The sequence below is a fragment of the Saccostrea cucullata genome, unplaced genomic scaffold, assembly GCF_032062105.1.
Source record: "Saccostrea cucullata isolate Sc308-1 unplaced genomic scaffold, CSIRO_AGI_Scuc_v1 ctg9443, whole genome shotgun sequence".
In the NCBI taxonomy this organism is placed as follows: domain Eukaryota; kingdom Metazoa; phylum Mollusca; class Bivalvia; order Ostreida; family Ostreidae; genus Saccostrea; species Saccostrea cuccullata.
Genome location: NW_026925314.1, coordinates 4,296 through 17,669, shown reverse-complemented (window position 1 = coordinate 17,669; position 13,374 = coordinate 4,296). Strand labels below are relative to the sequence as shown.

Here is a 13,374-nt window from a genome sequence, read left to right as displayed (position 1 = left end):
GTACAGTACAATATTAGGTGACCACTAGTCCCCGTACAATATAAAGTGACCTCTGGTCCTTCTGCTGATGTACAATGTACGATGACTTCTGGTTTTACTACTGATGTACAATATAAGGTGACCTCTGGTCTCTCTACTGATGTACAGTACAATATTAGGTGACCAATAGTTCCCGTACTAATGTAAAATATCGGGTGACCTCTGGTCCCCGTATTGATGTACAATATAAGGTGTCCATTGGCCCCCTTACTTATGTATAGTATAAGGTGTCCTCTCTCCCCCCCCCCACCACTGATGCACAATATAAGGTGTCCTCTGGTCCCTCTACTTATGTACAGTACAATATTAGGCTACCTGTAGTCCCCCTACTGATGTACATTATAGGGTGACCTCTGGTCCCCCAAATGATGTACTTTAAGGTATCCCCAGGTCCCCCTATTATTTGCAATAAAAGATTACCTTTGGACCCCTATTGATTTAAAATGTAACCTATGATCCCTCTGATGATGTTAAATATAAGTTGACAACTGTTCTCCCTAATGATGTATAATATAAGGTGGCCTCTGGTCCCCCTACTGATGTACAATGTAAGGTGATCTTTGGTCCCCCTATTGATGTAAAATATTAGGTTACCTCTGGTCACCCATTATTATTTTTACGCTTCTTTTAATATATATATTAGAAAGTTGATCTTTATAAAGTTATAAATATGATTATTTTGGAGTAAGACAAAGAAAACTGTCTATCATATAAAATTCAATTAATATTATATAAGGTGACCTGAGGTCTCCGTATTGATGATATCGATGAATTTACTTTTGTGCCTTTAATGTCTGGAGAGTTCCTAGAATGTTTTATTACTACGCAAAATGACGAACTATTTGCGGGGGACCCCAGGTCCTATTTCAGCGTACGTTTTATCCTTCTGCGAATGTATTAACATCACCGGATGTTAACATTTTATACATTTCCTGTTTAATCAAATATTGGAAAGACGGAGTTAGAAGTCCCTTCAATAGTATATATTAGGTAATATCATTACAATGAATAAAGTTAAACGCCATATTCCACAGATAAAAGGTCTCCATGCATTTTATTCAAAGATCGTGAAAAGGGAGGGTTGTCATGGCGTCTACCATATACATTCGAGGTCGTTTTTCCGCTAGTCGGAAAGGCCCGAGAAGTTGCGATTGATGAGTGAACAGAGAATTATTAACCTTGAAATAAAATACCGTTTGTAAACACGCGTAAGCAGTAATCTTTTGGTCCATCAATACCATTCACTTGTTCTAATTCCACAAATCCAGAACGGTTAGTTAGGACCACAGGACCGAGGGATGTAGCACATGGAAGTCTGTACTTCTCATTGTTACTATCTATAACTCTTACTGCTGTCCCACAGTTTTCATAGCCCGGGTTCCTGGCCAAAGTATAAAACGCCTGTCCACTAAAGTTAGGCGAAATTGAGCAGCTGCATTGATATTCAATCTCTCCAAAGTCAATATAAATATTGTTATTCGAAACTTCACTTCCGTCACAACTGTCCAACGTTCTGGCTTAATAAGTAAATAAATTTATTTAGTAAACGTATAATTTTAATGTCTCTCTCGAAAAATAAATAACGGAAAATGAACTGAAAAATAGTACATACAACTACATAAATTCCCAGTTTTGCAAACTGCCAATAAAATAATGGAACTTAAAAAAACAATGTGTTCAAAATTAACATTCTTATTATAATATGGAAGGCATACAAAAGTCTGTAAGCAAAAAACTAAAAGAACTATTCGTTATTTAAAAATGCAATACATGTATATGTCATACCACACATATATTTCAAATTTAACTTCAATGTACTATTTTCTGGTAGTTGCGCATACTGGAAAAAAACATAATATAGAATCATTTCTTCAGAGAAAAAAGTGCTATCTTAGCAATCACTTTTCAGTGAATGTAGTATGTGAAGGCTCCATCGATAGAAGGAAACTATCGTTTATGTTCCTGGTCTACTATACTAACTAGACAGTTATTCTTTATATTTCAATTTCATTGTGAAAGAAAAATTGTAGATTGAGACTTTAAAAATGTAGATATATATTTAAATTACACGAGAACTCCCATACTAATCTCAATTAATCTCGCCCACTGACGTCAATCACAAAGACATCCGCACGAGGTTTACTTAAAGCTGACATGAATTCTTAAATACGCAACATTTTCATCTATGTACGACTTGTTTCATACCAACTATAGCCGTATTCCGCCATATTTCTTTCAGATTCCTTGTCTCATTGTAACGATGTATACCCCAATGCGCTCGTTACACTTGAATGATTTTTTGGATTGGGTATCGACTTGTGCACATCTCCGATGGTAAAGCATATGAGAACACATGAGGTGATCAAGACATTTCAAAAACAAAATAAACAACATAATAATCATATTTTTGAATGATTATTGATTTGAATCAAAAGAAAAAAATGCAAGTTTGGAACAGAAATTTAGATGCATGAGTACGTATTTTTACAGTGCGCCAATTTATGCAGAATAAACTTGAAATGAAAAGCAGTAAAATTTGCAAACACATTTTGAAATTATATCATTAGAATGGAACAAAACAACCAACGTCTTTGATTTGCAGGTCCTATGCAATTGATGCATATCGAGAAAACGCCTCGAACGCTGTAAACGTACCCATATCTGGTAATAAGGTTACTGCATCGGTTCGAAGAGGTGCACAAGTCAAGTGAAATATACCCTAAATTCCATTTATTGAAATATGCATCACAAAAAAGAAATAAACTCCATAAAAACTCAATAGTAAACACACTGTCATTACTCCGTACACACTAGCACGACGATACACTTAGTCCGTGCTGATCAGATTTTGGTCAGGGAAAATATCAAAAGTGGAAAGAGAAGTTATTTGGTATTTGCGCGGCTGAAAGGGGGGAGGGGATATTATAACTGATGTTCATAAGCTATCATTGTGAATTGTTTATCTACATGTAGTTTTAATATACATTCTAGACAAAGTCATGTATATAGTCTGCAGTTGGTTTGCGTCGCAAAATTCATTTGTCAATTATAACTGATTATTTTAGTACTAATCTCAAATCTAAAGAAAGTAATTTTATGTACGGCTATAATTTACTTCAAATCTTAAAAGCAATTAACCAGAATACAAATTTTTATTATGTGTACATTTATACATTCTTTAACACATACAAACACGGAGAAAGGCCATCCCCTGTTTAGATTGACATTTAGGCATTTGATTTTTTGGACGGGGGGGGGGGGCATACAAAAATAATTGACATGACCGTTATTTAAATATTCTTGGAAGACAGACATTTCTGCCGAATTCAGTTTTGAGATTGTTTTAAAATGTGTCACTCCGACCACAAAGTATGTGCATTTTGAGGAATGTAACTGTTTTATAATTATGTTGTTACAGGAAGTATTTCGAGATTTCAGTATCCCTGCCTGATAGTCTAGGTATTTTTTATATATATATATATATATAAATAATTTCTGTAGGTGAATTTGGGAGATAATTTTAAAAACTAGGGTAGGGATACTTGACACTGGTTGAATACGGATAATTATTATTTATTCTTTTGTATATTGAACTCTCTCTCTCTCTCTCTCTCTCTCTCTCTCTCTCTCTGTAACCATCGTTGGGGCAATGATAGGTATAAAATCCTACGCACTTTGTGCTGTACCATTTATTATGCCTTAGGACAGATCAAGGATTTTTTTCAGGATGTCGAAACTTCATAAATTGAATAATAATTTTACTTTGGACAGGAAATTAACCCAAACGCCCAAATTGAAAGAGAAACTAGACATACATGTATTATGAGCAATGAAGTCACTAAATGATACCCCCTGCCTCCCATGGTTATAATGGCAAAGTCTATATTACGCTAAACTCATACGTGTCAGATCAAAAAGTAAAATAGGAGGTGCATAATGGTAATCTGTAATAAACTTAAGATTCTTTGAAAGTTTCATTAAATTTCTCTAAGTGGTGTAAGAGGATTTGCGGATAAGAGATGGGTACCCCAAAGCATAACGATTACCTCTAACTTTTCAGGCGGGGGATATAATAAACGTGAAATATAAATCACAGGAATGGGAACATTGGGAACTTTCTCGAATACCTTCTCAAACGTATGTGTCGAACTTGGACAACAGACAAGAGAATTTTTAAAAAGATAGTTTTAGGTAAAATGTGGAATTCTCACGAGGAGTTTACTCTCTCTTCCTATATGCTTTTTCTAATAATCATTACTTATTTATGTCTAGAAATTTAATTCACATTAAAATCTATTTTCATTATCATTGTATCAAAGAATCAAACTCGTTTATTATACCCCACGCGTGAGGTATAATGTTTTCGACCCGTCAGTCAGTCTTTTTTTTTTTTTTTTTTTTTTTTTTTTTTTTTTTTTTTTTTTGGTCAGCGCAACTTCTCATAAACCACTGTGCAGAGCTTTGTCGAACTTTGCAGATATTTATAGGAGACAATGTGTGTGTAGATTTGCACAACACCAGGAAATTCCGAATTCTTTATTTTTCGGGAATTTCCGCACTTTTACATTTAGATTTTGGCCATATCTTGAATATAGAGGAGAGCAGTTTGTCAGCGCAACTCCTCATAAACCGCTGCACACAATTTCGTCAAACTTTGCAGATATTTAGGACACGATGTGTATAGATGTGCATATTACAAGGAAATTACGATTCCTTTATTTTTTTCTGGGAATTTCAGCACTACTTCGACTTTTGGGGGATCGTGGGGTATGTGAACGTGCTCACTTTTTCTTTCATAATGCATAAAATTATAGATAACTTTAAATCTAATTATATTAGATCTAATAAAGCCAATACACAATATTTATTTGATAATAATTGATCGTAAAGAAATCCAATCTGTTTCAGACGTTTTTCTTACATTTTTTTATGAGTGTTATGCATGTTTTATTCATATCACGGGAAAATATCTTCAAAAGGTGAATGATTCGTAATAATGCCTGCTTTTTTTAATGAATTTGATGGAGTTAAACTATGTACTTAATCGTAAATTTTATTTACAACTTGTACAGACAAGAGTAATGTTTATTTTTGAAAAATTACTTGCATTTTTTTTTCAATCAACCCCACTGAGCTTTCAACCTTTGATATTTTCCCTGACCAAATAAAATGATCGGCATGGGCCACGTGTGTCCAAGCATCTTTTACTGTTGAGTTAGCAATGGATTACATGACTTCTGAGATGCATTTTTCAATAAAAGTAAAATAGGATAATTCTTCCGACATGTGCACATCCCTGTAACGATAGCAGTAGTCAGGTAAATGTTTTTATCACTGCGTTTGACGCGTTTTCTCGACCTGTGGGTGTTTGATGTACATGTATGTATTCCGTGTTAGTTTATTTTCTATATTGCAGCAAATGCATTCAAAAATAATTTAATTCTCGGTATAGTTCTATTTTTTGCTGAATTTTTACTTTTCAAACATGTATTTGGTCAGTTTATGGACTTCTAAAAACTTTGTTATCGGAGATGTGTACATGTCGACAGACAGGCTAGAAAATCACTCAGGTAAAGCAATCGTACAAGGCTATATATAGCAGGTACAGGTGACCAAAAATTTTCAATTAAATATGGCGGAATCGAAGAAATATGGCGGACAAAGGCGTACAGGAATGTAGTAAGTCGTACAAAGATGAAAAATGATGGCTTTTTAAGAGTTCATGTCAGCTTTAAGGAATCGCTGTCTAGTTAGGAGAGTATGCCAGGGCATCAACAATAGTGGGAAACATGGGATAATTTGCATAACGGGCGAAGGCCGTTATGCTAAAATTATCCCATGTTTCCCAGTATTGTTGATGTCACTGGCATATTCTCAAAACTAGACAGTGATTCCTTATATTTCCATTTCATTGTGAAATAAAATAGTTGACTTAGACATTAAAAATGTAGACTAGTAGATTTAAATTACACGAGAACTTCCATGCTAATTTCAATAGTCCTCGCACACTGATGACGTCAAACACAAAGGCAGCCGCACGAGATTTTCATGCATATTTGGCCTACTCAGGGTCAGACACAGAGACAGATGCGCACGAGAATTGCATGCGTATTAGGCCTCTTTACCTGCTGACCTATCGACCTGCCTAATTTACATTCCGGCAGAATTATCAAGAAATAAATTCCCCATACTTTCAAACAGTTATCACAGAGAAAAAAATTAGAAATGGAAATATATGCATATTTGGCCTCCTCAGCTTCAGACACAGAGACAGGTGTTCACGCACGAGGTTTGCAAGCATATTAGGCACCCTTAGCTTCTGACTTATAAACCTGCCTAATTTACATTCCTGTAGAATTATCAAGAATTCAACTCCGATAACTTTCAAAGAATAATAATAGATAAAAATTTGAAATTAAAATATTTAGATAATGCTGCTTTAAATAGCTTACCGTCTTTGCTACAAGATGCGTTTTGCCCTGGAAAAAATACCATTTAATATAATCGGCAATTTAATTAAATCAAGTTGCTATATATGTAATAGATATTAATATACGGAAAAGTATATTGGCTCAAAATTCAAAACAGGGTATAACAAATACGGATCTACAAGTCAGAGAAATAGGATCAGATGACTTTGCAGATTCAGCATCCCGCTGGCAGATTACATCAATCATGTCATCATCAACAAATAGCAGAAAAAACTTCTTGACATCGTTTTTACGTTTCTGAAAGTGAAGGGGACTAGGCTTTCCCAGGTAAAATGGTTAAACTAACCTAAAAAAAATGGATAAGCAAACAAATGAGGGTAAAATTTGAATTATTATTTCTTTAATTATTTCTTTAAGGACAGGGGGCTTTTAAGGTAGACGTCGATGTCTACTAGTACCTACGTTTTTACTCAAACACTTCACTACATTACACTACGGAGGACCGGGCTGCTCTATACATATACGTTTAAGTGTTGGTGTATGGGGATTGAGCTGGGAGAAGTTATTCAGAATTGAAAGTTTTCAAAACATTTTTAATCACAATGTTCTTTCCCTTTATAAGTTACGAGATACATAATATATTTACTCCAATTAAGTGAAATTGTAAACATATATATGTTTTTCACTTTTAATATATACAGTTGCTTATCATTTACTATCGAAAAAACAACATTTACCTTTTTTTAGAACATCGAATTTTACATGTCGCATAAAAACGTACTCTACACTGTTCGTGTTTGAAATTCTCAAAGTGAAATACATTTTTTTTTAATATCTAGGCGATGCATGCTTATAGTTTCAATTTATATTTATACAGCCAACATTTGCTTGAGGAATCGATACGGCTAAAAAGGGTATCATTTTTGTTTGATTTTTATCCGACTATAAGTTTTCAAAATCTTCTCAACTATCGTCTCCTTTATTTAGACGCATGCCTTTTTCATACATATCGAAGTGGTAGAATGATCAAAAATAATTTCCATAGTTTCCATTGTTTCCTTTTTTTATTTCCCAGGCGACAATTGATGGTTACATGAACATCAATGTTTTCTTGTATTACTCTTATTTTACAATACGGCAACCTAAGAAGAAGACTGGGCTCTCAGTTTTCTTTCTCTAGGGAAAAAACTAATGTCCTCGAAAAAGGTGGAAAAGTTTGTTTATTCAGTTTGTAAATGCATATACATATCATGACCCAACAATTAGTATGAAAAACGTCGGTCATGATTTACCTTAATGATAAACTCTATTTGCTTTTATTGTCATTGTATCAAACATAATCGTAAGTTTTAATATAAAATCATGTATGAATCTAAACTAACACATTTACAGTAAAAAAACAAGATGTGTTTGTGAAACACTAATGCCCCCGTATGGCAACATAATAAAGTACAAAAATCTCTGAGGTCAAGGCCAAAAGGTCAATGAAATTTGGTATCAAATGAGAGGTCTTGCCACATAAAATACTTATTTTAATACCCTAAAAGTTCAGAAGTTATGGCCAAAGTTAAAAGTTTTAAAAAGGAGGTCAAACTCCAGTGTCAAGGTCAAAGGCATTGCTGTTAAATTACAGGATTTGTAACAGGGATTAAACATGTAAAGTATGAAAGCACTAGCCCTAACCCTTTAAAAGTTATGGTCAATGTTTGCTTATTTAAAGTAGGTCAATCTCAAAGGTCAAGGACAAAGGGTCAAAGTTCTTGGTATCCAATGAAAGGTTTTCTCACAAGAATTAAATATATGAAGTATGAAATCCATATCCCTAACTGTTCAAAAGTTATGGCCGAGGTTAAAGTTTTTCCACAAGTACGAAAAGCTACAAGGTCAAGGTCAAAGGGTCAAGGTTGTTGGTATCCAATGAAAGGACTTTCAACAAAAATTACATATGTGAAGTATAAACGTCCTGGTGTCTACTATTCAAAAGATATGGCCAAATTAAAAGTTTAAAATGTTCATGTAAAAGTGGGTCAAACTTCAAGGTCAAGGTCAAAAGGTCAAATTTGGCGGTACCCAGAAAGGTCTTGTCACAATTTATACACATATGAAATATGAAAGTCATAGAACAACTAAATCAAAAGTTATGGGCAAGGTTAAAGTCTTTGTGGACAAACAGACAAAGAGAGAGACAGACAGAGAGACAGACAGACAGACAGACGGAAACAACAAAACTATATACCCACGCAACTTCGTTTACGGGGGCATAAAAATATGACGTTACGAAACACAAATGAAATTGAATGGATGACTATATGTAAGATCTTACCATAAACATTCCAGTGTAAAAGAAGAGCAAAATATACAATGCTTATCCATTTAAAATTCATTTTAGCGAGATAAACAGGCGAATGGTCTTTAGGGCTACATCCTTGACGTAGTGTATCGATATTTTTCTTCCGTGTCATGGTGTTACATGGATATTGAAGGTATTTCCTATTTTAGTTTTAAAACAGTAACAATACTGCCTGTTATTTAGTCTCGTTCAACCAGACCCTCGGCTGTCTCCGTAAATCTCCGACCACCCAGAGGGTCTGGTAAAGAATCACGTAAGCGTTTGTAACCGTCAGAGGGCGCTATCTTGTTTTCATTTTGAAGTTCCTTTTTGAAAACAAATGTTAAATGTGTTTCTTCTTCTGGATTGTGACTTTATATTAATAAACTATTCTTTAATTTGGGACCCCAAACGAGAAATTACAATATCAATCGAAGGAATGTGTATTACGCAGGTAAGGCTACTATACTTTCACTTTTGCTTTCGTACAGAATATTTGCAAGACATAATAAAACACACTTACCTATAACTGGTGGGCATTACCGTAACAATTCAGCTTTATTAGCTTTAACTTTTAGACATCTAACTTTTACATCTTTAAGTTATTTTTCTGCTGATTTATCATGTATTTATTTAAATCGTGTAGGTGTGTTCTTTTCAGCCAATCAAAAACTTTACCAGAATTTCGGTAAGCCTCGTTTTGGCGTCACAAACGATAATACGTATCTTTACCAGACCCTCTGGGTGGTCGGAGATTTACGGAGACAGCCGAGGGTCTGGTTGAACGAGACTACCTGTTATTTTACTACGCACATACGGAGTTTATACCAAGTAATGCTGAAGTAGATATGGACTGTGTGTAATATAATATGAAGTTCGTCACAAAAAAGGTTTATTTATATGAAACATACATGTAGCTTCCCAAGCTTTGTGTAAATATTTTTGTATTCATTTGTTGCATGTAGTGTGTTGGTATAATTGGCAATAATTGGACCAGGAATATATTAAATAATGGTTTAATAAAAATAAACAAGCCTAAATGTATATTTATTTTATGATTCATATTGAACCTCTTTAATGCTTTCTATTCGTATGTATACAATTGCATTCTTAATAAAATAAATACCTTATTCACAAGATAAAAGTATACTTATAGAATACAATTAAATTTTATGAATACATGTCCTCTATTTCATTACAGTAATTTTATCGATTGAAGCATAAGATTCTACACCTGTTCAGTACTGGTACCTTTATTTCATTCATAACTATATAAAGCATTAGACACTATACAATTATGGACTTCAGTGTAGGTCGATATGTGGTTATAAGGACTCGTGAAAATTGATATTTACCAGACACAGAAAGTGATAGCGATCGAGCTGCGAGGTCGCTATCATTTTCTGTGTCTGAGGTCAATATCAATATTGCAATGAGTCCTTATTATACAAATATCCTAGTAATTGTTTTGTATTATCAGTCTCAGAGTTCTTCACTATATGTTTTAAATTTTCCTCACCTACAACTTGCGAACTTCCATGTTTGTTTAAAGCGAAAGTGAAAACGAGGCAGCTCGTGCGAGTCATTATTCGCTTTCAGCGGTCGTTATTAAAAAATAAGTACTTCGTATTGACCAATCAGATTACCGGATTTCTCAAACTTATATAATATAACCTCATATTGACCGTTCACTTAAGTCCATAATAGTTATATTATATAATCACTCAAAGTGAATGCACCGACACAGTCCTAACACATCGGACTTGGCTGTCATTACGGTACAATGGTTAAATACACGTTTCTTTTTTTATGACGTCACTTTCTACGTAACTTCAGTGCAACCGAACGGCGTGTCGTGCGATATCATTTTCCGTGGACGCGCTTTCGCGTCGCTATTGCAAAAGGAGGAATGTCAAGTGGCGTCCTTTCAGCCACTTAAAACCAAGAAAGTAATCCTATTATATAATATAAATGATTAACATATTCTGCATGTTGGAGATCTCGATAAAACTATAATTTATGGCAGACGATACATACAAAAAATGGGTACTTTGATATTTATTTGCGGAACTGTTTTCGTTGAAAATACGAGGGCTGTTCAATCAGTAATGCAATACACAGTATTTTATAATAAATATTGTGGCATTTGATTTTATTTTTTCATATTTGTTATGATCTATTAAAGATCTCTAAAACACAATTCATCCCACGGATTTTCATATTGTTTTCGCAAAGAAATTCATTTTTAAAGTAAGCATGGTCACTTTATTGAGCTGAAAACTATTTATACATTATCTCTGCCAAGAAGATGAAAATAGGAGCGTATTTGACAATTGCACTTTTCACATGACCCGCAACAAATCTCTTATTTAAAATATGATTTTCATATGTTGAAAAAAATTTTTCAACGCTTTATACTTTTCAGGTTAATTGATTCAATAAATCAGAAGAAGAAAAAAGAGAGTTCAAAATTAATAGCCAATGTGGTCCATTGTAATTAGTGGGAAAACCAAAAAAATATCGACTTTATGTGCCATATGAAACTTGAAAACGCTATATTTACATGCAGAACATTGTTAATATACTAAACATTTAATCGTTACAGCATTTTGAAGATTTCCACCAAAGGAAAATCATATAACAATATTTCAATCAGATAGGTGCCTTGCCCAAAATAGAACATTCGTTAAATGTTGCAACGTTTTATTTAAAAACAAATGTTTAAACAAAACAGAAGATTTTATAAACTTGCTTAATGTATGATGAAACATAGGTGCACTTTTTTATAACCGTAAAATAAGATTAATGATAAAAAATTTGGAATCAAAGAAAAAGGGTGTCATTTAAAAATGATAAAGAGAAGCAATGGCTCCAAACATGTTTTATTAGTTTTCATGTATTTAAAGATGTCCATTAAAACATGTACGTGTACATAAATCCAAATGAAGGACTAGTAATGGTAAGTTTTATCTTCAAATTGCACAAAGATAAGTTGAACAGATTTCCTGCAAGGGAAGTTCAAAATTCGATGACCAGGGTATGTTCTTGTGCCTGACAACGCAGCTGCATATACGCTTAAAAAAGAAATAAGATTTCGAAGAAAAGAAAGTATTCAGGAATTTCAATCACCAATATTAGCTTGATCTCAGCCACTGTGAGATCTTTTCATTCCCAAACACATGAAAACAACGATAAGTAGATTTTACAATATCAGATATGTAATGGGAAATGATATTCATCAGTATCTTTGGGACATCCCTAAAGATAAGTATGCTGAGGATTCCTATTCATAGATACAAAGACCCAAGACAGGCGGGAATGGTAATAGGAAATGCCTTGAGGGATTGAAACTATTTGAAAAATGTATTACGTACATTTCTTACTTTCAGATGACACGTTGCATTATTTATTGAACGACCCTCGTAATGCATAAATAAAATTGTTAACATTCTATCATGTTCTAATTTCTAACTACATGTATCTGCAATCACTCTTATCAATCTTGAGACAGTTTTGTCGCTTAAATTTGAAAATTACCGTAAAACATTGAATTAAACCATTAAAAAGCATGTGACCAAACTTCTTCATAGTACTTAGATAAATATAACTTCAGTTATTTTTCAAAATGGTTTTATCATCTGTCATCAAAACAGATTAAGAAGGAAAAGCAACCCGAAATGTCAAAATAGTCAAACGAATTTCTGTTTAAATGAAAACGGTACTGTTGCACTCTTATGATGCCTTTAACTTTGATGACTGAGAGCTTACTAATGCTGTTCAAACTTATATGATTACACGGAATGCACAAAAATGTACTGTTTTCCCTGAAAAAAAAATATTTTAGCATTTGGAGATGCTGAGGTTTATTCTGACATTTGATTTTATGCTTAATATTATAAATTGAAATTACTTTCAAAATTATATAACTTCACCATAGCACCTTATCTCATCCTTTATAATTTCAGGGTTCGTTGAAGCTCTGCTGATGGTGAGTACTTTGCACTGAACCTTTGAGCATGTTTTATATTTTTTATTGTAACAGTTAAAACTATATATTGTATTATGCTAATGATATTAAGAGAAGTAATCGTGTAACATGGTTTTCATAAACTAAATATGTGCTTATATAAGAAGGATATGGATATTACGAACAGCATTCAATATTAAAGTCCATAAAACAATACAAAATAGAGACGGACTTAAAACGGACCTCTGAAACATGAGAGGTGGGGAGCTCGGGGTCAATAAATTAACCATAAAATATAACAAAAAAATTGACATGATATCTTAACATGTCAACTATCAGTTGATAAAGAAAACAATTTTATAATTATTGTATATTTTTATATGAAGCTCTTCTTTTCAAAGAGACTAAAATAGTATAAAAATGGCCACTTCCATCCAGCCCTCTTAAAAAACGACATTAAATCAGATCATAAGTTTAACACAATGTCATCCTGTCACTGTGTGGACTGAATCTTTCACCTACTTAACATGCATTCTCTGTAAGCACCAAAAATTTACTATAGGGCTTGGAAACGACATATCTCCGATTTTGATGAAATTAGCACCACA

General features: G+C 33.5%; 1 protein-coding gene across 1 annotated transcript; it reads right to left on the bottom strand.

The window, feature by feature from the left end:
* Positions 1 to 1,212: 1,212 nt before the first annotated feature.
* On the bottom strand, positions 1,213 to 9,254 carry LOC134268597 (uncharacterized). Its single transcript, XM_062750858.1, has 3 exons — positions 8,794 to 9,254; positions 6,492 to 6,518; positions 1,213 to 1,556 (listed from the first exon to the last, which is right to left on the bottom strand). The coding sequence occupies exons 1-3, from the start codon at positions 8,930 to 8,932 to the stop codon at positions 1,213 to 1,215; spliced, it is 510 nt and encodes a 169-aa protein (XP_062606842.1). The 5' UTR covers positions 8,933 to 9,254.
* Positions 9,255 to 13,374: the final 4,120 nt, after the last annotated feature.

Excerpts from the sequence above, each read along its gene's own strand:
- LOC134268597 (XM_062750858.1), bottom strand. The coding sequence starts at position 8,932 with ATGACACGGAAGAAAAATATCGATACACTACGTCAAGGATGTAGCCCT. Across the intron at positions 6,519-8,793 it reads TTTACACTGGAATGTTTATG|GGCAAAACGCATCTTGTAGC; the intron begins GTAAGATCTTAC and ends TATTTTTTCCAG. Across the intron at positions 1,557-6,491 it reads CGCATCTTGTAGCAAAGACG|CCAGAACGTTGGACAGTTGT; the intron begins GTAAGCTATTTA and ends TTACTTATTAAG.